General features: G+C 47.5%; 1 protein-coding gene across 4 annotated transcripts in view; it reads left to right on the forward strand.

Annotated features, from left to right (window-relative positions):
- The window catches only part of Zfyve1 (zinc finger FYVE-type containing 1), a 59,197-nt gene extending 38,862 nt beyond the window's left edge, over positions 1–20,335 (forward strand). For 3 of the 4 annotated variants that reach the window (XM_045154988.1, XM_045154986.1, XM_045154987.1), the window contains exons 5-12: positions 7,729–7,835; positions 10,731–10,839; positions 13,483–13,580; positions 13,677–13,794; positions 14,265–14,435; positions 15,606–15,786; positions 17,182–17,295; positions 18,800–20,335. In XM_045154988.1, coding sequence (XP_045010923.1) covers positions 7,729–7,835; positions 10,731–10,839; positions 13,483–13,580; positions 13,677–13,794; positions 14,265–14,435; positions 15,606–15,786; positions 17,182–17,295; positions 18,800–19,032 — 1,131 coding nt within the window. In that variant the 3' untranslated portion in view covers positions 19,033–20,335. Of the gene's footprint in view, positions 1–3,338; positions 3,392–7,728; positions 7,836–10,730; positions 10,840–13,482; positions 13,581–13,676; positions 13,795–14,264; positions 14,436–15,605; positions 15,787–17,181; positions 17,296–18,799 lie in introns of those variants that run through there. The other variant, XM_045154989.1, reaches the window with a different exon arrangement.
- Positions 20,336–20,935: the final 600 nt, after the last annotated feature.

The following is a 20,935-nucleotide window of genomic DNA, read 5'->3' on the forward strand; positions in this document are numbered from 1 at the left end:
CATTGTCAATAGCTTGTTGTATATATTTCCAGAAATTTTCAGTGCTGTTTAGATACTTGTATATTTCTTTTGTTAACGACAGCATATAACATTGATCATTTTTGGCCCCTGTTGGAAGATGGTTCCCCCCCATTCCAAGTAAACAGTTGTGCAATGGACTCCATCTGGGTGGCCTCTAGTCCGTTTCAGTTTGGACACTGTCTAGTTGGAGATAGTATCAGATTCCACACGTTGAGGGCCCAGTACCCAAAACTGCCTTCTCCCCCACCTGTGCCTGTAAACTAGTTTGTCACGACTCCTCCAGTGGCCCATGGAAGTCAGGGACACATATTTACTCCTTTTCTATGAAGAGGCGCATAGCGTGAGATGCGGGGAAAGGTATGGAGCTTCTCTGCATGCACTACCTTCCAGGAGGCTCCTGGCCCTCCAGAAGCACTTTGAACAACCCTGCGCTTCTGGCTCTTTGTGAAGATTTCATCATGGTTTAGGTGCAGCTGAAGCCTGGGCAACTGTGTTAAAATGTGACCGGATAGAGGGACTTGATCTAATTCCGGTAGACTGGGTAGGAAACCAAGCCGGGCCAGTCAGTGCAGATTCTTCTTGGCCCCTCTGCTTCCTTGTTGTGGTGCATGGCCTCTTTGGAATGAGGGTCTTAGGACCTTCGATCAGACAAAGGTAGGTCAAAGAGTTTTGGTTTTTTTTTTTTTTGGCTTTAAAACAGAAAGATCAGTGAATTGGAATAGTGTGTCTGTGACTCACTTCGGAGAAGAGAAAGTCTAGGAGTTTTCTCACTTTTATATTTATTTACTTGAGAAAGAGTATGGGTGTACCAGCGACTTACTGCAGACACCTCCACGATGCATGTGCCACTTTGTGTGTGGGTACTGAGAAATTGAACCTGGACTCACAGGCTTTTCGAGTAAGAGCTTTTAACCCTTTAGCTATCTTCCCAGTCTTATTATTATTTCAGGTTTTAGTCAGATCTTGAATTCATGATCCTTCTGCCTTTGCCTCTTGAGTGTTATTTGTGTGTGGTGTCGTGCCCAGCTTGAGAAATTCTAGCTCTTTTTATTTTATTGATTTTTATTTCTTTCATTATTATTTATTTATTTATTTTTAATTTTTTTTTTTTCGAGGTAGGGTCTCACTGTAGCCCAGGCTGGCTTGGAATTCACTATGGAGTCTCAGGGTTGCCTCGAACTCTTGGTGATCCTCCTACCTCTGCGGCTACTTAGTATTTATTTACTTGAGAGAGCTAGAGAGGTAGAGAGACAGAGAGAATGGATGCACCAGGGCCTCTAGCCACTGCAAACAAACTCCACATGCATGTGCCCCTTGTGCATCTGGCTTACGTTGATCCTAGGGAGTCGAACCTAGGTCCTTTGGCTTTGCAGGCAAGTGCCTTAACCACTAAGCCACCTCTCCAGCCCAGGTTTTTTTTTATTAGCATGTGTGTGATATGTGTGGTGTGATGTGTATATGTATAGTGTATGCATATGTGTGTGCAAATGCATACTCCCTTTGTACACATGTGTCAGGGATAGAGAAAGATGCTGGGTGTCCTGTGTCACTCTTCCACTTTATTTGCTTCAGAAAGAATCTCTCATTGAATCTGGAATTACATTTTTGTGTTTTTTTTTTTTTTTTTGAGGTAGGGTCTCACTAGCTCAGGCTGCCCTGGAATTCAATATGTAGTGTCAGGGTGGCCTCAAACTCTCGGCAATCCTTCTACCTCTGCCTCTCCAGTGCTGGGATTAAAGGCGTGCGCCACCACGCCCGGCTGTGATATAGCATTCAGGAAGCAGGTAGAGGTAGGAGGATCAGCATGAGTTCGAGGCCACCCTAAGACCACGTAATGAATTCCAGGTCAGCTTGGGCTAGGGTGAGACCCTACCTGGAAAAGCCCAAGAAAAAATTAAAAAATGAAAGGAAACTTTCTGGTATCAATAGCAATGAGATTTATTTGTATCTCCAATTAAGGAATATTGGTACACAGAAAATTCCATAAATACATAAATCAGACTTGGAAAAATGAGTAAATTTCTGTGAATTTGAGGCCACTGTGAGACCACATAGTGAATTCCAGGCCAGCCTGGGCAAGAGAGAAACCCTACTTTGAAAACCTTAAAAATAAATAAATAAATAATTAAAAGATTCTGAGTGATAGGTTATTTGTGAAGATCAGGGGATATCTGTACCGGTACTGAATTTGAAAGTAGTCCAGGTACAACTTTTCCTTACTGTTTTTGTTCTGTTTATTGGTGGTACCAGGGCCTTGTGCATATTAGGTACACACTCTGCCCTGCCCATATTCATAGCTGAATAGGAAAAATGGTTCTGGAAATTTGATCAGTGAAAAGGATTGAAGCTGGGGAGATGACTCAGTAGTTAAAGGCACTTGCTTGCAAAGCCTGCTGGCCCAGGTTCAATTCCCCAGCACCCATGTAAAGCCACATGCAAGAAGTGTCACATCTGTCTGGCATTTGTTTCAACATACACACCTGCATATAAAAAAAATATTTTAATTCGGGCATGGTGGTGCACGCCTTTAATCCCAGCACTTGGGGGGCAGAGGTAGGAGGATTGCTGTGAATTCCAGGCCAGCCTGGGCTAGAGTAAGATCCTACCTTGAAATCCTGCCCTACCCCCCAAAAAGGGAATGAAGCATATGGAGTGTGTGTTTGTGGAGGATGACGTCTGGAGCCACTTTGTGCCCTGGTGACTTGCTTGTGCACCCTCAGGTGTGGTTACTTTGCTGACTGGCTCACGTTCCCTGTCATTTCTCAGGAGGTCACATTTCTAGATGGGATATTTTCCACTCCTTCACTTAGAATTCCTGGTAGCACCACCCTTATGAGGTGCACTGGCTCTGAGCATACAAATCTGGAGACATATGTCCCAGTCCTAATTGAGTAGAAAAATCAATATTGAACTATAAGGAAATTGACTGTTGAACTAAGTGAGGCTATTTGTACTTATGTTATCATGTTATGAATAATTGGAAGAAAAATTCAAAGACATGCTGCTTTTAGCTTCCAGCCACTAGCTGTAGAAACTGACTTGCTGTTTCCATCATGTTAAAAAAGCACCTACTTAATTTTTATAAAATTGTTAGGCTTGGAGGTGGTACCGTTGATCATGTAGTGTCCAGTTACAATCAGGAATTCCGCTGCTAGCTCTTGATGACTGGGGCTAACCTTACCACAGAAAGAGCCCCACAGTTTCCAAGGCAACTAAAGTTCAAGATCATCTGGTCTCTAGGCAACCAGGTTTCCCGACTTGCCTCAAATACTTTCACAGGCACTCTCAGGAGAGGCACTTTGCTGCCTTTCCATCCTAGCTTTGCGGCCTCTGGAGGAGGAGAGCCCAGGCAACCGCTGGATGATGTGAGGTTTGGAGCTTTCTCTTTTTTGGTAGTACTGGGGATTGGACCTCCCTCGTGCTTGCATGTCTTCAGGCCTAGGGTTGGAATGTAAGTGGATGAGAGGTTAGGCTACCAGGATTGGAAATAAACATGAGCTTGTAGTGAAAGGAAGGTAGTTTCTCTCTGTTCTGGGATCTAAAGCATGCGAACATTGATTTCTTTCAAAAACAGTTGCTGTCATTTCCCATACTCTTAAATCTTCTAAGGTGTTCTAAGGCGTGTGGAGGTCTGACACATTAGTGTTTGCTTGTGGCTCGTGAAGGAGGTGACGTGTGAGAGGTGGCTGGCATCTGAAGTGATGGGGCTGGTTTGTGTGGTTCTTCTCTTTCTGATGTCACAAGACGATACTGTTGCCTTAGACAACATAAGCCAGTGTGTAATTTGTCTAGGGAAGAGAGTGATGGCATTTCTAGGGGCATACATACTAAGCTGAGATAATTAAAATCACCCCATTTCTCTGAAGACGTTTCAGAAATATGAACTGGGCCACTCGGGTTAGAATAGAAATTGTGCTGTCTGTTGGGTGGCAGCTTTATATTTTAATGAAGGTAGTCTGTGCTCTGAATTCAACCTTGTTATTAAATTCATGCTAGAGTTGGTGTTATTTATCTTTAAGAAAACAAGGATTTAGGGGGTTGGGGGTGTAGCTCAGTTGGTAGAGCCTGGGTTCCGTCCCCCGGTGCATGAATTGGGCATTGTGGTGCATGGCTGTCATCCCAGCATTTGGGAAGTGGAAACAGGAAGATCCGAAGTTCAAGGTCATTTTCAGTTACATAGTGAGCTTGAGGCCAGTCTGGGCTATATGACAACATGTCTCCAAAAGAGAGAGATATTGGTTAATGTTTTAGTTATCTGTTTTACAAACTCTGAGGGTTGTTAGGTGTATTGGCTTGTACCTATAATGCCTATACTCATGAGGCCAAGGTAAGAGGATTACCATGAGTTTGAGGCCAGCCTTGGATCAGAGTGAATTCTAAGTCAGCATGGGCTAAAGTGAGATGCTGTCTCAAAAAATAAAAAAACAACAACCACACAAAAAAAATTCTGATGTTGAAAAATGCAGTTTTTGGTTTCCTTCATGTCATCTTCCTAGCAACATTCCTTAGCTGTATTTTTTTCTTAAAGATGGATTTTTATTTACTTATTTATTCACTATATATCTAGAGAGAGGTAGATAAAAAGAATGGGTGCGCTGGGGCCTCTAGCCACTGCTGATGAACTCCAGATGCATTTACCACCTTGTGCATTTGGCTTATGTGGGTCCTGGGTAATTGAACCTGGGTCCTTAGGCTTCGCAGGCAAATGCCTTAACTACTAAGCCATCTCTCCAGTCCAGCTATTTTATCTTATTTTCTGTGACATCCATTAGATTCATAAGCATTTTCCTATAGCTGACTGTTCACCTGTGATGCTGCCAACTAAGATCATTAAGCACCCGTGGGAAGGAGAGAGGGTCTCATCATAGCCTGTGCATTACCTGGGTTAGGTAGAGAGGCTGTGCAGTGAGGAGAGCCAGATAATCCTCAGCAGTGACCGTGATGTTAGCCACAGCAAGTGCTCCATGGGTACTCCTTTGGTCCTCAGTGTATTAACTCTGGGATAAGATCTCCTGAGAACAGTGTTGTTTGCCTGACCCATTCTATAGAATAGCAAAAGAGGCGCAGAGAATGTACAGTTGCAGAAGCATGTTTTATTTATGCACATTTTCTTTGCTTGGGGTGCGTGGGGGGTGTGGTATGTGATGTGATGTGTATATGATGCATGTGCGCTGAGGCCAGAGGAGGTCCGGTGTCCTTTTAGCTTCTCTTCCTGTTTCCTTGAGATGGAGTTTCTCACTCAAGCAGGAGCTGCCATTTTCTTATCAACACCCCTGCCCCCCAAGACTTGGGTTAACGATGTGCATGGCCACTCCCAGCTTTTTTGGGGGGGGGGGTGGTAGCTTTTCAAGATGCTGTCTTGCTCTAGCACAGGCTGACCTGGAATTCACTATTTAGTTTTGGCTTGAACTCACAATGATCCTCCTATCTTCACCTACTGACTGCTGGGATTAAAGGAGTGAGCCAGCATACCCTGCTCACGCCTAGCTTTTTTTTTTTTTTTTAAATAAATTTTATTTACTTACTTGCATGTTGTGAGTAGGTGTGTCACAAGGCTCCAAGCCCTCCTGCCACTGTAAAAGCTACACCAGATACTTTGGTCACTTCTGGGGGTCTTGCTTTATGTGGGTGGCTGGGGATTTGAATCCCTGGGCAGGCAGGTTTTGCAAGAAAGCACCTTTAACCGCCGAACCATCTCTAAGTCCCACTTTAAATATAAATATAACTTTTAAGAGCTGGGAGAGATGGCTCAGTGGTTAAAGGTGCTTGCTTACAAACCTGACAGCCTGGGTTTGTTTCTCTAGTACCTATGGAAAACCAGAGTGGCTGGAGGCCCTGGCGCATCCACACTCCCTCTTCGTGAATAAACTTTAAAAAAAAATAAAAAATCGATAAAGACTTTATTGATGCGATTGGATAGATGGCTTAGCAGTTAAGGAGTTTGCCTGCAAAGCTTATGGGCCCAGGTTTGATGCCCCAGTACCCACATAAAGCCAGATGCACAAGGTGGTGCTTATGTCTGAAGTTTCATTACAGTGTATAGAGCCCTGGTGGCCCATTCTCTTTCTCTTTCTCAAATAAATAAACAAAATATTTTAGAAAGACTTTATTACAGCTGGGTGTGGTAGCACATGCTTTTAATCCCAGGATTTAGGAGGCAGAGGTGGGAGGATCGCCATGAGTTCGAGGCCCCCCTGAGTCTACATAGTGAATTCCAGGTCACCCTGAGCTAGAGCGAGACCCTACTTTGAAAAAAAAAAAAAAACTAAACAAAAACAAAAAAGACTTTATTTAAAAGAGGAAAGTGAATGTCTTTTAGTTTTTTTAGTGTTGGAGTTGCTGCTTAGGTGCATGCTAAGCAAGGGCTCTGACGCTGAGCTCCACCTCCAGCCCAGAAAAGAAGCCTTCAGTAAGAGGCTCTCATTTCGTGGGACTTTTCAGAACTCAAGTGTAAGCCCCAATCTGGAGCTGGGTATGGTGATTCATACTTCTAAGGAGGTAGAGGCAGGAGGACCAGGAATTCTAGGCTCCCTTCAGCTATATAGTGAGTTTCAAACCAACCTGGGATACATGAGACATGCCTCAGAAGAAGTGGAGGATGATAGGAGAAGGCATGTCAACCTCTGGCCTCTGTGTGCCCACACCCAAGCCAACATGTGTACACACGTGTGCACACCACACACAAGCACACAATCAAAAAAAAAACAAACAACAAAACTCCAATCTACCCATTACCACATCTTGTCACAAGTTCCTTTTGCCCTTTCACTGAAGGAGGTGATGTCTTGTCTGTCCCTTTTTCTCGTCTGCTTTCCTTTCTGTTCCCTGCATGGTGCCTGGCTGCCTCGAACTACGGACCCCCTGATGTTAGCAGCTCTAAACAGCATACGCTCAATGATTCTTAACTCCTGGGAAGCCAGTTTGTTTAATTAGCATGAAGAATACCTCATATTTAAAGTAATGAGTGTTATCAGGGGGTTAGAGGTAGATCCGTCTTCACACATGAAATTTTCAGTTTGTTTCCCAAGTGCGGTGTCTTTCTTTTTGTTGTTCACTTTGGTCACTTTTTGCCTCAGGTTAACAGGCTAGGCAAATGATGGTAAAACACCCAGTCATTCTTCCCTGCTTTTTGGCTGATGGCATTTTTTTTTCTATGTTGTGGTTAGAACGGGGCCAGATCCCAGGGAACTCCCAAGCTTACTTCTTGGCTACTGCCCTTTAGTGTCAGCATTTTGGTCCCATTTTCACAAAGATGAACTGGGCATTTTTTGTTTTTTTGAGGTAGGGTCTCCAGCTCAGGCTGACCTGGAATTCACTATGTCAATCAGGGTGGCCTTGAACTCAAGGCGATCGATCCTTCTACCTCGGCCTCCCTTGTACTGGGATTAAAGGTGTGCATCGCCACACCCAGCTTGCCTTCATCAGTCTTTGTAATGGTTCATCTGTGAAGCGTTTCTAACCTTTAAGGAAACAGAGAACAGCGACTTTGTTTGCTTTTGACCTCTTGGGCCATGGGCTGCTTCCGTCCAAGGTTTCCTGCTGAGGGCTGGTGCAAGTTGGGTGAGGGTCACAAGGATGAACAATAGGCACTGGCTTCCCTCACCTGCCAAGGTGCTGGCAGTGAGGTGACCCTAGACAGGTGAGGAGACAAGGGCCGAAGCCCAGCCGTGCTGAGGACCTTCATGTGTCACCTTTCCTCGTTGGCAGGCATTGAGTGACCGCTTCAGCGGTGAGATCCCTGATGACCAGATGGCACACAGCTCATTTTTTCCAGATGAGTATTTCACCTGCTCCTCCCTGTGCCTCAGCTGTGGGTAAGTGAGGCCAGCCGCGCCGACCCCACCTTGGGACCTGAGGCTGAGAGGTGTGGCTCCTGGGGTCCTAGTTCAATTACAGGTTCTGATCAGTCGGTCAGGAAGGCCTGAGATGGTGCATTTCTAACAAGTTCCCAGGTGACCTGGGGACCACACTTTTTTTTTCCTGTTTTTTTTTTGAGGTAGGGTCTCACTGTAGCCCAGGCACACTTTAAGATAGGAAAGGACTTAAGGGGTACATACTTATGAAGAATCCTCCTCAGTGTAGATGTGAAGTTGAGTAGGTTCTGGTTTGGGTAGGCTTTTTTAATTTTTAAATTTTTTATTTACTTAAGAGTCAGGGTGGGGGAGAGAAAGAGAGAGAAAATGGGTGTACCAGGACCTCCAGCCACTGAAAACAAACTCCAGATGCATGTGCTGCCGTGTACATGGCTTATGTGGGTTCTGGGGAATTGAACCTGGGTCCTTACTTTGCAGACAAGTACCTTAACTGCTAAGCCATCTTCTCTGCCCTGTTGCTTGTTTTTTTTTTTATTATTTATTTATTTATTTATTTATTTGAGAGCAACAGACACAGAGAGAAAGACAGATAGAAGGAGAGAGAATGGGCGCGCCAGGGCTTCCAGCCTCTGCAAACAAACTCCAGATGCATGCGCCCCCTTGTGCATCTGGCTAACGTGGGACCTGGGGAACCGAGCCTCAAACTGGGGTTCTTAGGCTTCACAGGCAAGTGCTTAACCGCTAAGCCATCTCTCCAGCCCTGTTGCTTGTTTTTTTGAGGGAAGGTCTTAAACTCCCCTAGTTCCTGGCTGGTGTGGAGCTCACCCTACAGCCTAAACTAACCACGAACTCATGGTGATCTTCCTTCCTTAGCCTTCCTAGTTGTGGAATCAAAGGTGTGAACCTCCACACTCAGGTCACAGGCACATTGGAATTTTCTTAGGAGCATTCAGGACTGAGGCCAAAGTCCCAAAGCCCCATACAGGCGGATTCTCAATGAATGGATCTGAGCCACGCCCTTGGTAATGAGGCACTCACGAGGCTCCTCAGGATTCTAGTGTGTAGCTTAAGCTGAGAACATTGACTTAGACCATTGCTTTTCAAACGTTAACCTGTATCACCTTGAATGGTTAAAATACATATTCTGAATCAGTCGGGACAGGGCTCGATATTCTATATCAAACAAAGTCCAGGGCGGTGCTGTGCTGGACTCTACTATGTCAGATTTGGCATGTAACATATGAATGAAGGCTGTGTTGAAGGACCAGAGATTGGTGATATTGATAAATTTTTAGGTAAGCTGATGTTCCTAGGAGCCACATCCACACCTTTTGAGGATTATTAACTATTAACTCAGGGGCTGGAGAGGTGGATTAGCAGAGAAGGTACTTGCCTGCTAATCCTAAGGACCCTGGTTCGATTCCTCAGTACCCACGTAAGCCAGATGCACAAGGTGGTGCATGTGTCTGGAGTTTGCTTGCAGTGGCTGGAGGCCCAGACATGCCTATATTCTTGTTCTTTCTCTTTCTTTGAAATAAATAATCAAAAAATTTAAAAAAAAAGAAAGTAATTAAGTCAGTCTGATGACTTGTTCGTTGGGTACTGGGGATTTACATGCAGTGTGTCAAAGTGATATTGAGATCTCCATGTCCTGTCTACATTCCCCCAGTCCTCAGTGGAATCATTTTTGCTCACATCAGGACCACTGCTCATTTCCTCCACCCTCGCCCTTCTACAGGAAGAGACCTAAATCCACTTCTTTTGTGAGTGGTCTTTTGGCTTTGAGCCCTGTAGCCCACCTGTGTTTGCGTAGAACCATCTCTGACTTGGATAAAAAGGTCTTAGCTCTTAATCATACAGTAGACGGGGAAAAGGAGGGTTTGTTGGAGAGTTGACTTTGGGAAAGAGAGGGAGATGTTAGTTGCCACTGTGACCTACCTGCCTTTCTGCTCTGTCGCTGAGCCCAGCTTGAGCCTAAGCACTGTTGGGTCATCACTTTTCCATTCTAACTGATTCTCCACGGGATTTCCAGGACTTTCTCCTCTTGTCACAGCAGAATCAGAATCCTAAAGTCCTGATCTCTGTTTTTGCCTTGTTAGGATGGCTTGAGCTCACTGTTCATTTAGAAGTTTTTGTTACTTAGTATTAAGCTTTCCCTAAATGCAGCACCAAATGTTGGGGCTTGGTATTTATTTTTGCATCTTGACAGCCTGTTCTGATTTAACTTTCCATTTCATCTCACCCCCCTACCCCAAGTTAGGGTCTCACTCTAGCCCAGGCTGACCTAGAACACTATGTAGTCTCAGGGTGGCCTCTAACTCATGGCAGTCCTCTTATCTCTGCCTCCCAAGTGCTGGGATTAAAGACATGCCCAGCTCCATTTCATCTTTTTATTTATTTTTGTGGTTTTTTTTTTTTTTTTGAGGTAGGGTCTCTCTCTAGCCCAGGCTTACCTGGAATTCACTATGTAGTCTCAGGGTGACCTCGAACTCAAGGTAATCCTCCTACTTCGGCCTCCTGAGTGCTGGGATTAAAGGTGTGCTAATCTTTTTTAATTATCGTTTTTTTTGCATTGTTAGTTTCTTGAAACCTGTTCAGCTTTCATCTCTAGTCAGGTGGTGTCTTCGTCTCCGCTAGGTATGCTGAGGGGTCAGGTTGATTGTCCAAGAGAGTCCTTTTTCCCTTTTCTGCCTTTTCCCTAGTCAGGGGAATGGTTGCCCTGCACTGTTGTGCTGCTGATTACAAGTGTCGCAGAGGAGCAGGCTGGCGACCCTGCCTCTGTGTGGTCAGGAGCCCAGGTCTGCCGTCCACCCTGTGCCTGGCTCCAGACCAGACTCCTGTGTAAGCAGCAGTGATTCCACATCCACCTCACTGTCGGTATTGCGCTTCCCTCAGGGTTGGCTGTAAGAACAGCATGAATCATGGAAAGGAAGGAGTGCCTCATGAAGCCAGGAGCCGCTGCAGATACTCCCACCAGTATGACAACCGGGTCTACACCTGCAAGGTGAGTCCTCGGAGTCTCCCCTGCCCAGCGGCCGGCGCGCTGGGTGCCCTTCCTGCATCCCGAGAGAAGAGCAGCGAGGAGGGCCCACAAAGAGGAGGATGAAGGAAGTCCTCCTCCCTGCTGGAACCCTTAGGCTGCCTGTTTCCACGTGTTTTTTTCTGAGGCCTCCTTTGTTTAGATTTGTTTATTCATTCACTTGTGTGTGCCTATATTCCTGTTCCTATGTGTGTGAGCACATGGGTGTGTAGAGGCCAGAGCAGGACCGCAGGCGGAGGTGCCCAGGTACACTGTCCATGCTCTTTCTGAGACCGTCGCTCAGTGGCCTGGAGGTCACTAATTAGGCTGGACTGGCTGATGAGAGAAGGACAGAATGGGCGTGCCAGGACCTCCAGCCCCCACAAATGAATGCCAGAGCGTGCGCCCCCTTGTGCATCTGGCTAACTCGAGGGGAAGCTCCATGATGGCAGGGGAAATGACAGTATGAGCAGAGGGTAGACATCACCCCCTGGCCCACATAAGGTGGACAGGAGAGTGTGCCAAACACTGGCATGGGCTGTAACACTCACAAGCCTGCCTCCAACAATACACTGCCTCCAGGATGCTCTTAATTCCCAAATTGCCATCAGCTGGGGACATAGCATTTAGAACACCTAAGTTTATGGGGGAACACCCGAATCAAGCCACCACACATGCTCTTAACTATTAAACCATCTCCTCAGACCATGTTCATTTAAAATTTTTAAAAAATTTATAATTTATATTTTATTTCTTTATTTGAGAGAGAGAGAGCAAGAGGCAGATAGAGAATGGGCATACCAGGGTCTCCAGCAATTGCAAATGCCCCACCTTGTGCATCTGGCTTTATTTGGGCACTGGGGAATCAAACTGGGTCCTTTCACTTTGCAGGCAAGCTCCATAATGACAACCATCTCTCCAGCCCCCAATACCCAGTTTTATGTAGCAGTGTGTCAAACCCAAGGTTTCATGCATGGGCACAACAGTTCAGCCACTGTGACCAAACTCCAGACGTGTGCGCACTCTTGTGGCGCTTGCGCGACATTGCATGTTTGCGTCACTGGTATGTGGGACCTCGAGATTTGAACTTGCGTTCTTAGGCTTCACATGCAAGCACTTTAACCGCTAAGCCATCTCTCCAGCCCCATTTTTTAAAAAATCTATTTGACAGAGAAAGAGGGACAGAGAATGGGGGCACTAGGGCCTCCAGCCACTGCAAATGAACTCCAGATGTGTGCACCCCCTGTGCATCTGGCTAATGTGGGTCCTGGGGAACCAAACCTGGGTCCTTTGGCTTTGCAGGCAAACGCCTTAACTGCTAAGCCATCCCTCCAGTCCCCCTCTTTTTTTTTTTTAAGTAAGGTTTTTCTCTAGCCCAGGTTGGCCTGGAATGTACTCTCAGGCTGCCCTCGAACTACGGTAATCGTCCTACCTCTGCCTCCTGAGTGCTGGGAATGAAGGTGTGTGCCACCATGCCTGGGACTAATTTTAAAATTATTTTTATTTATGAGAGAGAGAGAGAATGGGCATGCTAGGGCATCCAAGCACTGCACACGAACTTCAGACACATGTGCCACCTTCTACATCTGGCTTACATGGGTCCTAGGGAATCAAACCCAGGTCCTTGGCTTTGCAGGCAAGTGCCTTAACTGCTTAGCTATCTCTCCAGTCTTATATATTTTATTTTGGGGTGAGTGGGTGGTGTAAGAGGAGTGGAGGAGCACGCCAGGGCCTCTTGCCCCTGAACCACCACTTTTTCCATCCAGCATTACGTGAGTGCCTTGGGGATTGCGCCTAGGTCAGCAGGATTTGCAAGCGAGCACCTTTAACCATGAAGCCATCTCTTCAGCCCATCATTGTTTTTTGTTGTTGTTGTTGTTGTTTTGTTTTGTTTTGTTTCTTTTGTTTTGTTTTTTTAGGGAGGGTGAGTTTTGAGGTAGGGTCTTGCTCTAGTCCAGCCTGACCTGGAATTCACTATATAGTTTTAGGGTGGCTTCGAACTCACAGTGATCCTCCCACCTCAGTCTCCTGAATGCTGGGATTAAAAGTGTGACCCCTAGGGCTGGAGAGATGGCTTAGCGGTTAAGCTCTTGCCTGTGAAGCCTAAGGACCCCGGTTCGAGGCTCGGTTCCCCAGGTCCCACGTTAGCCAGATGCACAAGGGGGCGCACGCGTCTGGAGTTCGTTTGCAGAGGCTGGAAGCCCTGGCGCGCCCATTCTCTCTCTCTCCCTCTATCTGTCTTTCTCTCTGTGTGACCCACTATGCCTGGCCCTTTGTTTAATTTTTTAAAGCTTTTTGCTTCTTCATTCTGTTGAGCTTGTAGGTAAGGATCATCTGTATTAGCTATTCATTTTTCTTCTATGTAGAACTGCATCTTGGGGAACTTGTTTTGATGAATTTCTTCTGTCTATGACAGATACATAATTTAGAGTGCAATTTCATGTCCTGGGTTGGGTATGCAGATTATGACTATTCAGGCACTAGTTTCTTTAGAGAAACAAACCTCCTTTGCAGTGGTAAACTCGGGGCTTGTCACTCTCATCTGGTGTGATTTGTAGGTGGGGGATGTAAAGCAGTCTTGGGTCCTGGTGTGCCTAGAATAAGCTGACAGAACATTCCATGTTTCAGGCCTGCTATGAGAGAGGCAAGGAGGTCAGTGTGGTGCCCAAAACATCTGCATCTACAGACTCTCCCTGGATGGGTCTCGCGAAGTACGCCTGGTCTGGGTGAGTTTAAATAAAATAGCAAAAGGTTTTCTTTAAAAGGTGCTTGTCTGCCCAGATCTGTTGCTAATACTGTTTATTTACTTGACTTCTTCATAGTTATGTGATCGAATGTCCTAACTGTGGCGTGGTCTATCGGAGCCGGCAGTACTGGTTTGGGAACCAAGATCCTGTGGATACGGTGGTGCGGACAGAGATTGTGCATGTGTGGCCTGGAGTAAGAGCTGTTCCACTGATTTTCCTTCTCCTTTTTCACACTGTCTAGTTATTTGTGTGTGGGGGGAGAAGTGGAGCCTGTTTACAACAGAGGGAAGTGAACTGTGAGCTTCACTTCACACCTTAGTGGTGAGAAAGTGTGGACTAGAGCCGGGTGTGGTGGCGCAAGCCTTTAATCCCAGCACTCGGGAGGCAGAGGCAGGAGGATCTCTGTGAGTTTGAGGCCACCCTGAGAATTCCAGGTCAGCCTGGGCTACAGTGAGACTCTACCTTGAAAAAACAAAACAAAACAAAAAAATTACTTATTTGAGGAAAACATAGAGAAGAGAGGTGGGTTGGGGTGATGAGAATGGGCACACAAGGCCCTCTTGGCTGTTAAAAAATAAATTCCAGGGACTTTAGGATTCCCAGTTAGCTGCAGAGATCCTCTGCCTTCTAATTTTTCTTTTCTTCACCTTGTTGTCATTGCAGACAGATGCATTTCTGAAGGACAACAACAATGCTGCCCAGCGCCTGCTGGACGGGATGAACTTCATGGCTCAGTCCGTGTCCGAGCTTAGCCTCGGGCCCACCAAGGCTGTGACTTCCTGGCTGACAGACCAGATCGCACCTGCCTATTGGAGGCCCAACTCCCAGATCCTGGTATGCTGTGGCAGGATGCCCTGGTGTTCCCGACACAGCCCACCAACTGATGTTAATTTGTATGGTGCTAAGCTAGATCTAGTGGGGAGGTGCAAAAATTTTTCCTTAGTACAGTAGCTTAGAGAGTATTGGAAAGAGTGGAGACTTGGCAGCAGTTTCTTTCTTTTTGCTTTTTCCAGGTAGGGTTTCACTCTAACCCAGGCTGACCTGGAATTCACTATGTAATAGTCTTAGGGTGGCCTGGTGGTGATCCTCCTGCCTCTGTCTCCCAAGTTCTGGAGTTAAAGGCATGCTCCAATTTTTTAAAAATTTTGTTTGTTTATTTATTTATTTGAGAGCAACAGAGAGAGCTTAAGAGAGAGAGAGAGAGAGAGAAATAAAGAAAGAATAGGTGTGCCAGGGCCTCCAGCCATTGGAAACGAACTCCAGACTCAGTGCCCCTTGTGCATCTGGCTAATGTGGGTCCAAGGAATCAAGCATTGAACTGGGGTCTGAAGGCTTCACAGGCAAGCGCTTAACCACTAAGCCATCTCTTCAGCCCCTGCTCCAGTTTTTTTTTTTTTTAATAGTGTAGGCCAGGCTTGCTAGCTCACAACTTTTTTTTTTAAATTAATTAATTTATTTATTTGAGAGCGACAGACACAGAGAGAAAGACAGATAGAGGGAGAGTGAGAGAATGGGCGCGCCAGGGCTTCCAGCCTCTGCAAACGAACTCCAGACGCATGCGCCCCCTTGTGCATCTGGCTAACGTGGGACCTGGGGAACCGAGCCTCGAACCGGGGTCCTTAGGCTTCACAGGCAAGCACTTAACCGCTAAGCCATCTCTCCAGCCCACCTGCTCCAGTTTTTTACTCAAGAATTTTTTTTGTGTTCTGCAAATATTTTCTTTGGGGTGAGTTCTTGCATTTTTCCTGGGATGGGGGGGAAAAAGTTAATCTGAGATCATAGATACGGAATCTGGAGAAAGGAGCCTTTTTGCGGTCATCTAAGACCATCCTTGGCTTGATCATGCATCTCTTGGGCACCCATAGCCAGGGAGCACCTGGCTTCAGACACCCGTCACAGGAAGCTCACTGAACAGAAAACCACCCCCAAGAGTTTTGCGTTGCTCCCTGGGTCTCATTGACTTTCTCAGCTGAGCCTCTGTGTTTTCTTTCGGGCGTGGGACAGAGCTGCAACCAGTGCGCGGCGTCCTTCAAAGACAACGACACCAAGCATCACTGCCGGGCCTGCGGCGAGGGCTTCTGTGACGGCTGCTCCTCCAAGACCCGGCCAGTGCCCGAGCGTGGCTGGGGGCCCGCGCCCGTGCGGGTGTGTGACAACTGCTATGACACTAGGAATGTCCAGTTAGGTAACGTGGGGCCCGCAGGCTGTGAGGGTGCTGGGACACTGCCCTCTTGTGCGCTCACTGTGAGTTGGGAACTGGGCATCCCAGGAGAGCTGAGAGTGCGGTCCAACACGTTTATACATTCATGTCATGGTGTCAAAGGTTGGCCACCCCTACTCCCGCGTTCTTTGTTAGCAGAGTCCTGTGTTGGCAGCACCTGTGGGTGCTGATCCGAGCCTGGCCTGGCCTGAGCATGGAGTTGTTTCTGAGGGGAAAAGTATGCATACAGCTGCTGAATATTTAATTTACCTTTTTTTCCCCCAATGGCAGGGTCTCACTCAAGTCCTGCCTGACTTGGAGCTCACTGTGTATCCCAGGCTAGGCCTGAACTCAGCAGTCCTCCTCCCTCAGCCTCCCAAGTGCTGGGATTAAAGGTGTGCACCACCACACCCAGCTCTGGCCGACTTTAAAAGGGGCTAAGGCGATAGCTCGGGCGGTAAATTGCTTGCCTTGTAAGCATGAGGACCTGAGTTTGATCCCCAGACCCATGTAAAAAAGCCTAAGAATGGTGGCACTTGTCTGTCATCCAAGTGCTGGGGAGGTGGAGACAGCTCCCTTGGGCTCACTGGTCAGCCAGTTGGCAAACTCCAGGCCATTGTAAGACCCTGTCTAAAAAAAAAAGTATAGTGTTTACACAGGGTTTTCCTCTGGCCTCCACATACATGCTTACATATGTGCGTGTGCGCGCGCGCGCACACACACACAGTTAAGTCAGGCATGGTGGTTTAGCTTTAATCCCAGCACTCAAGAGGCTGAGGTAGGAGGACTGCTCTGAGTTCAAGGCTAACTTGGGCTATACAGTGAGTTCCTGACCAACCCGGACTAGAGTGAGACCCTGCCTAAAAACAAAACAGAGTAAAATCCAAACAAGAAAAAGAAAAAAAACATTAATTACAGAGGTTCGAGAGGTGGTACCTGGCTTCAGGGTCTAGGCCGACCTGCGTCAGCCACAACCTTGTAGTCTTGCAGGACTGCTTAGGGGTCCAGGGAGAAGAGTCTACTGTGGCCCTCCATGATTTCCACTTGGGGAATGACTGTGGCAACAGCTTTTTTCTCTCTCCAAACCCTTTCCTGACTTTTCCAAAATGTCCTCTAACTTTGTCACCAAAGTTGAAGTTTTTTTTCCCAAACATTTAATTTATTTATTTGAGAGAGAAAGAGGCAGAAAGAGAGGGAATGAATAAGTGTACCAGGACCTCCAGCTGTTGCAAACGAACTGTAGATACATGCACCACGTTGTGCATCTGGCTTATGTGGATCCTGGGGAAAATCGAACCTGGGTCCTTTGGCTTTGCAGGCAAGCGCCTTAACCACTAAGCCATCTCTCCAGCCCAGCTTTTCTTTTCTTACCGTCCACAGATGTTGCTGAGGCACAAGCAGATGATGAAGGTGGAACACTGATTGCCCGTAAGGTGGGCGAGGCTGTGCAGAACACCTTGGGAGCCGTGGTGACAGCCATTGACATACCACTAGGTACGTCTGGGCAGTGCCTGTCTTGGGTGTAGTTTTTATGTGGGATGTAGGTTTCAGGGTACTCTTGCCAACTGGAGTTGGGTGGCAAGTAATCATTGAGTTTTAAGTTTGCTGCTTCTGCTGAATGCCATAGGGGGTCTTGTGTGTTCCAGGAGGCTGTACTTTAAAGCATCTGTGGCTGTGTGAAAGACTACCCTGACATGTAAAGGCCGACCACTCCAGTTAGTCTAAGGGTCATGATTCATCTCCCAGTGGTATCACTTGGAGTTAGTACCTGATACTCCAGGATGGAATTTGGATTGATCTCAAAGGTCCAGGCTGACTTCACATTCTGGGTAACACAGTGAGACACGTGGAAGCTAGAAGCTCAGTATAGCCTCACCCCCATTTCTCTCTGTGGGTACCCTCTGGCCTCCCCACATGAGGTCTCCAGAGGTAGTGGTGTCTCAGGGCTTTATGAGCTAATGTTTGAAGAGACAGCAAATAGAAGCTGCCAGTCTCTTAAGGCCAGGGCCTGGAAGCATGGTATAGTTTGTCTGCAGGGAAGAGAGAGGAGTATTAGAGGAAATGCATGACACAGAACTTGGCTGTCTTTAATTTGCTGTACCAGCCCAGGTTACTGACTCAGCATTTAAGATTGTGGCCCAGGTGCAGATGCTGAGGATACGTGGCCCCCAACGAAGCAGAGATTCAGAGGCCCCCTAAGTGTTCATCACTGAAGTAGACTTCAAACACCCACCGAGGCTCAGGGAATTTTGCAGACGAGGGGGTGGAAAGATTTTAAGAGCCACAGGTTGGGAAGTCATGATGCATTGCCTCCCCCCAGTGATTGCTGGTCCCACAACATATAACTTCCAACCCCATGGGGAGGGCACCAAGTGGAATGGGGGCAGGGACAAGGGAAAGATGGTACCAACACATGATGTATCCATACAAAGTGTGCTCTTTTTGGTTTTTGTTCTGGGTTTTCAAGGTAGGGTTTCACTCTTGCCCAGGCTGACCTGGAATTCATTATGGAGTTTCAGGAACTCACAGCAATCCTCCTACCTCTGCCTCCCAAGTGCTGGGATTAAAGGTGTGCACCACCATGCCCAGCTTGCTTCACCTTTGTGCATCTGGTTTACATGGGATCTGGAGAGTAGAACATGGGTCCTTAGGCATCACAGGCAAGTGCCTTAACCACTAAGCCATCTTACCAGCCCTCTTGTCCTCTTAATAAGTCTTAGAAAGGGGTTGTTAAAGACGGATAAGCCCCTGAAAAGTGAAGTCACCTTGCTTGCTCCTGCATCTCCCTTCCCTGTGCTCAGTGGAGCTGGGATGTGCCTGAAGTCTGCATTGTCAGGACTGTCCCAGCCTCAGGCAGAGAGTGATTCTCAGCTGGGTGGTCACGGCTGGAGGCTTTGCCATATGTGTCCTTGTCAAAAGCCCTGTCGTGATTGGGTGTGGGAAGCCCACCTGGGCGAAGGTTCCAGTGTCCTGACCATCCACGTCTTCCCTGCTGCAGGCCTAGTGAAGGACGCGGCCAGGCCGGCCTACTGGGTGCCGGACCACGAGATCCTGAACTGCCACAGCTGCCGCAAGGAGTTCAGCGTGAAGCTCTCCAAGCACCACTGCCGCGCCTGCGGCCAGGGCTTCTGCGACGAGTGCTCCCACGACCGGCGGGCTGTCCCCTCTCGAGGCTGGGACCACCCGGTCCGAGTGTGCTTCAACTGCAATAAAAAGCCCGGTGACCTTTAACCCCCGCTCCCTCCGCGAGTCCTTCACAATTCCTTAGGTTCTCAGGGTTAGAAACAGACGTCTCAATGAGGTAGGCCCTCCTCCTGGTCACCTGTGGTGGCGTGTCCTCTCCTCTCTCATCCCGGGGCCACTTTGCCTTGGTGGGGGTGAGCCTGGCGGCAGGCCCGAAGGCGTGAACCCCTCAGCACGGGACCGAGCCGCGGTCAGCAAAGGGGAAATGAACCCGCATCAAAATAGTAACTGAACATGTATCTGTGTCTCCATATGCATAAAGAAGGGACCGGGAGTGTATCGCGGCTGCTGCTGGCTGGGAGACGACTCCAGTGTGGCCCCAGCCCAGGGATGTAAGCAGCCGTGGCTGCAGGTCTTCCATACAAAGCACTACTGGTCGCCTTTTCCTGCTGCTCTCCGAGCCTTGCAGTGTCCCTCCCCCCCTTCCCCTCCCACTCCCAATGCCCGGATGTGAGCATCCCAGGCCCTGCTGCTTGAAGTGGCCTAAAGGGACCTCCCCCAAGCCCTTCTTGATGGGGATCCCAGTTCCTGGCTTCGGCCTGTTGTAGTCAGAGGTCACCTGTCTTCATGTGAGTGGAGGTCAGAGATAGGGTCTTCAGCCCTGAGAAGACAGAATGCAGGTGCTTGTGGCCCATGGAACTGGGGCCTTCCCCAGCAAGGTCCTTGCTCCTGATGCTTCCATCTGTCTCCACTGGGCTTTCCTAGAAGGCTATACCCTGCTCCTCCATCAGCACCTGCCCCCTCTGCCACCGGAACCCCTCCCCCCATCTGCTTTGGAGTGTCACATTTGAATTTTTATCCCTTACAGTGTCTTAATTTGTTCCCAGATACACAACCTCTCTATCTATTGGAGGGGTGATCATGAGAAACCTTCCAGGGAAACAGAGCACAGAGTGGACTGTTGTTGTTTTTTAAAAAGTATATATAAATATTTCAAAGATCATAAGGAAAAAAAATGTCTTTGGTTCTTGCAAGAGAAATTGAATGAATGTTTCTCATCAAGAGCTTGGACACCCGTTTCCATTATGACTGGAAAGACTGTTAATTCTGAAATCCTGTCATCAGGGTGGAATATCTTCAGTGGCCAAAAAAAAGAACTAAAGCAACATGCTTGACTGAACTGATGGGTGGGCGGAGCCTCAGGGAGGCACCTGGGGTGCATATTCATGTGGTGGGATCCTTGGAGTGGATTGGTCCTTCTGACCTGCTCCTCCCTGTCTCCCAGTGACGGAAGCCTATTCTAGAGCTGTGTATTACCCAGTTCACCCCATAAAGGAATCCTCCTGCCGTATACGTGACTGTGCCGACTGCTTTAAACCTTGCTCGTGTCTTCTTCCCAGTTGACGGGAATGTAGCTGGTAGTTTGTACAACAGAAGTCAGGTGAGAAGTAAATGTCGAGAGAGAGAGGAAAAAAATATAATTTTTAATAGCAATTTAAAAAATATTTATTAAAGAGAGGTAGATAGAAAGAGAATGGGCGTGCCACGGCCTCTAGCCTCTGCAAATGAACTCCAGAAGCATGCACCACCTTGTGCATCTGGCTTACATGGGTACTAGGCAATGAAATCTGGGTCCTTCGGCTTTGCAGGCAAGTGCTATAACCGCTAAACCATCTCTCCAGCCTGAGAGGTAATACTTTATTTCCACATACGTCAGTTTGTTACCCTGACAACAGTTTTATAGGGGCTGGAGAGATGGCTTAGCCGTTACAGCACTTGCCTGTGAAGCCTAAGGACCCAGGTTTGATTCTCCGGGTCCTATATAAGCCAGATGCACATGGTGCATGCATCTGGAGTTGGTTTGCAGTGGCTAGAGGCCCTGGCACGCCCATTCTCTCCCTAGCTCTAAATAAATGAATGAAAATAAAATCTTTAAAAAAAAAGACTGTAC

The sequence above is a fragment of the Jaculus jaculus genome, chromosome 7, assembly GCF_020740685.1.
Source record: "Jaculus jaculus isolate mJacJac1 chromosome 7, mJacJac1.mat.Y.cur, whole genome shotgun sequence".
NCBI classification, from domain to species: Eukaryota; Metazoa; Chordata; class Mammalia; order Rodentia; family Dipodidae; genus Jaculus; species Jaculus jaculus.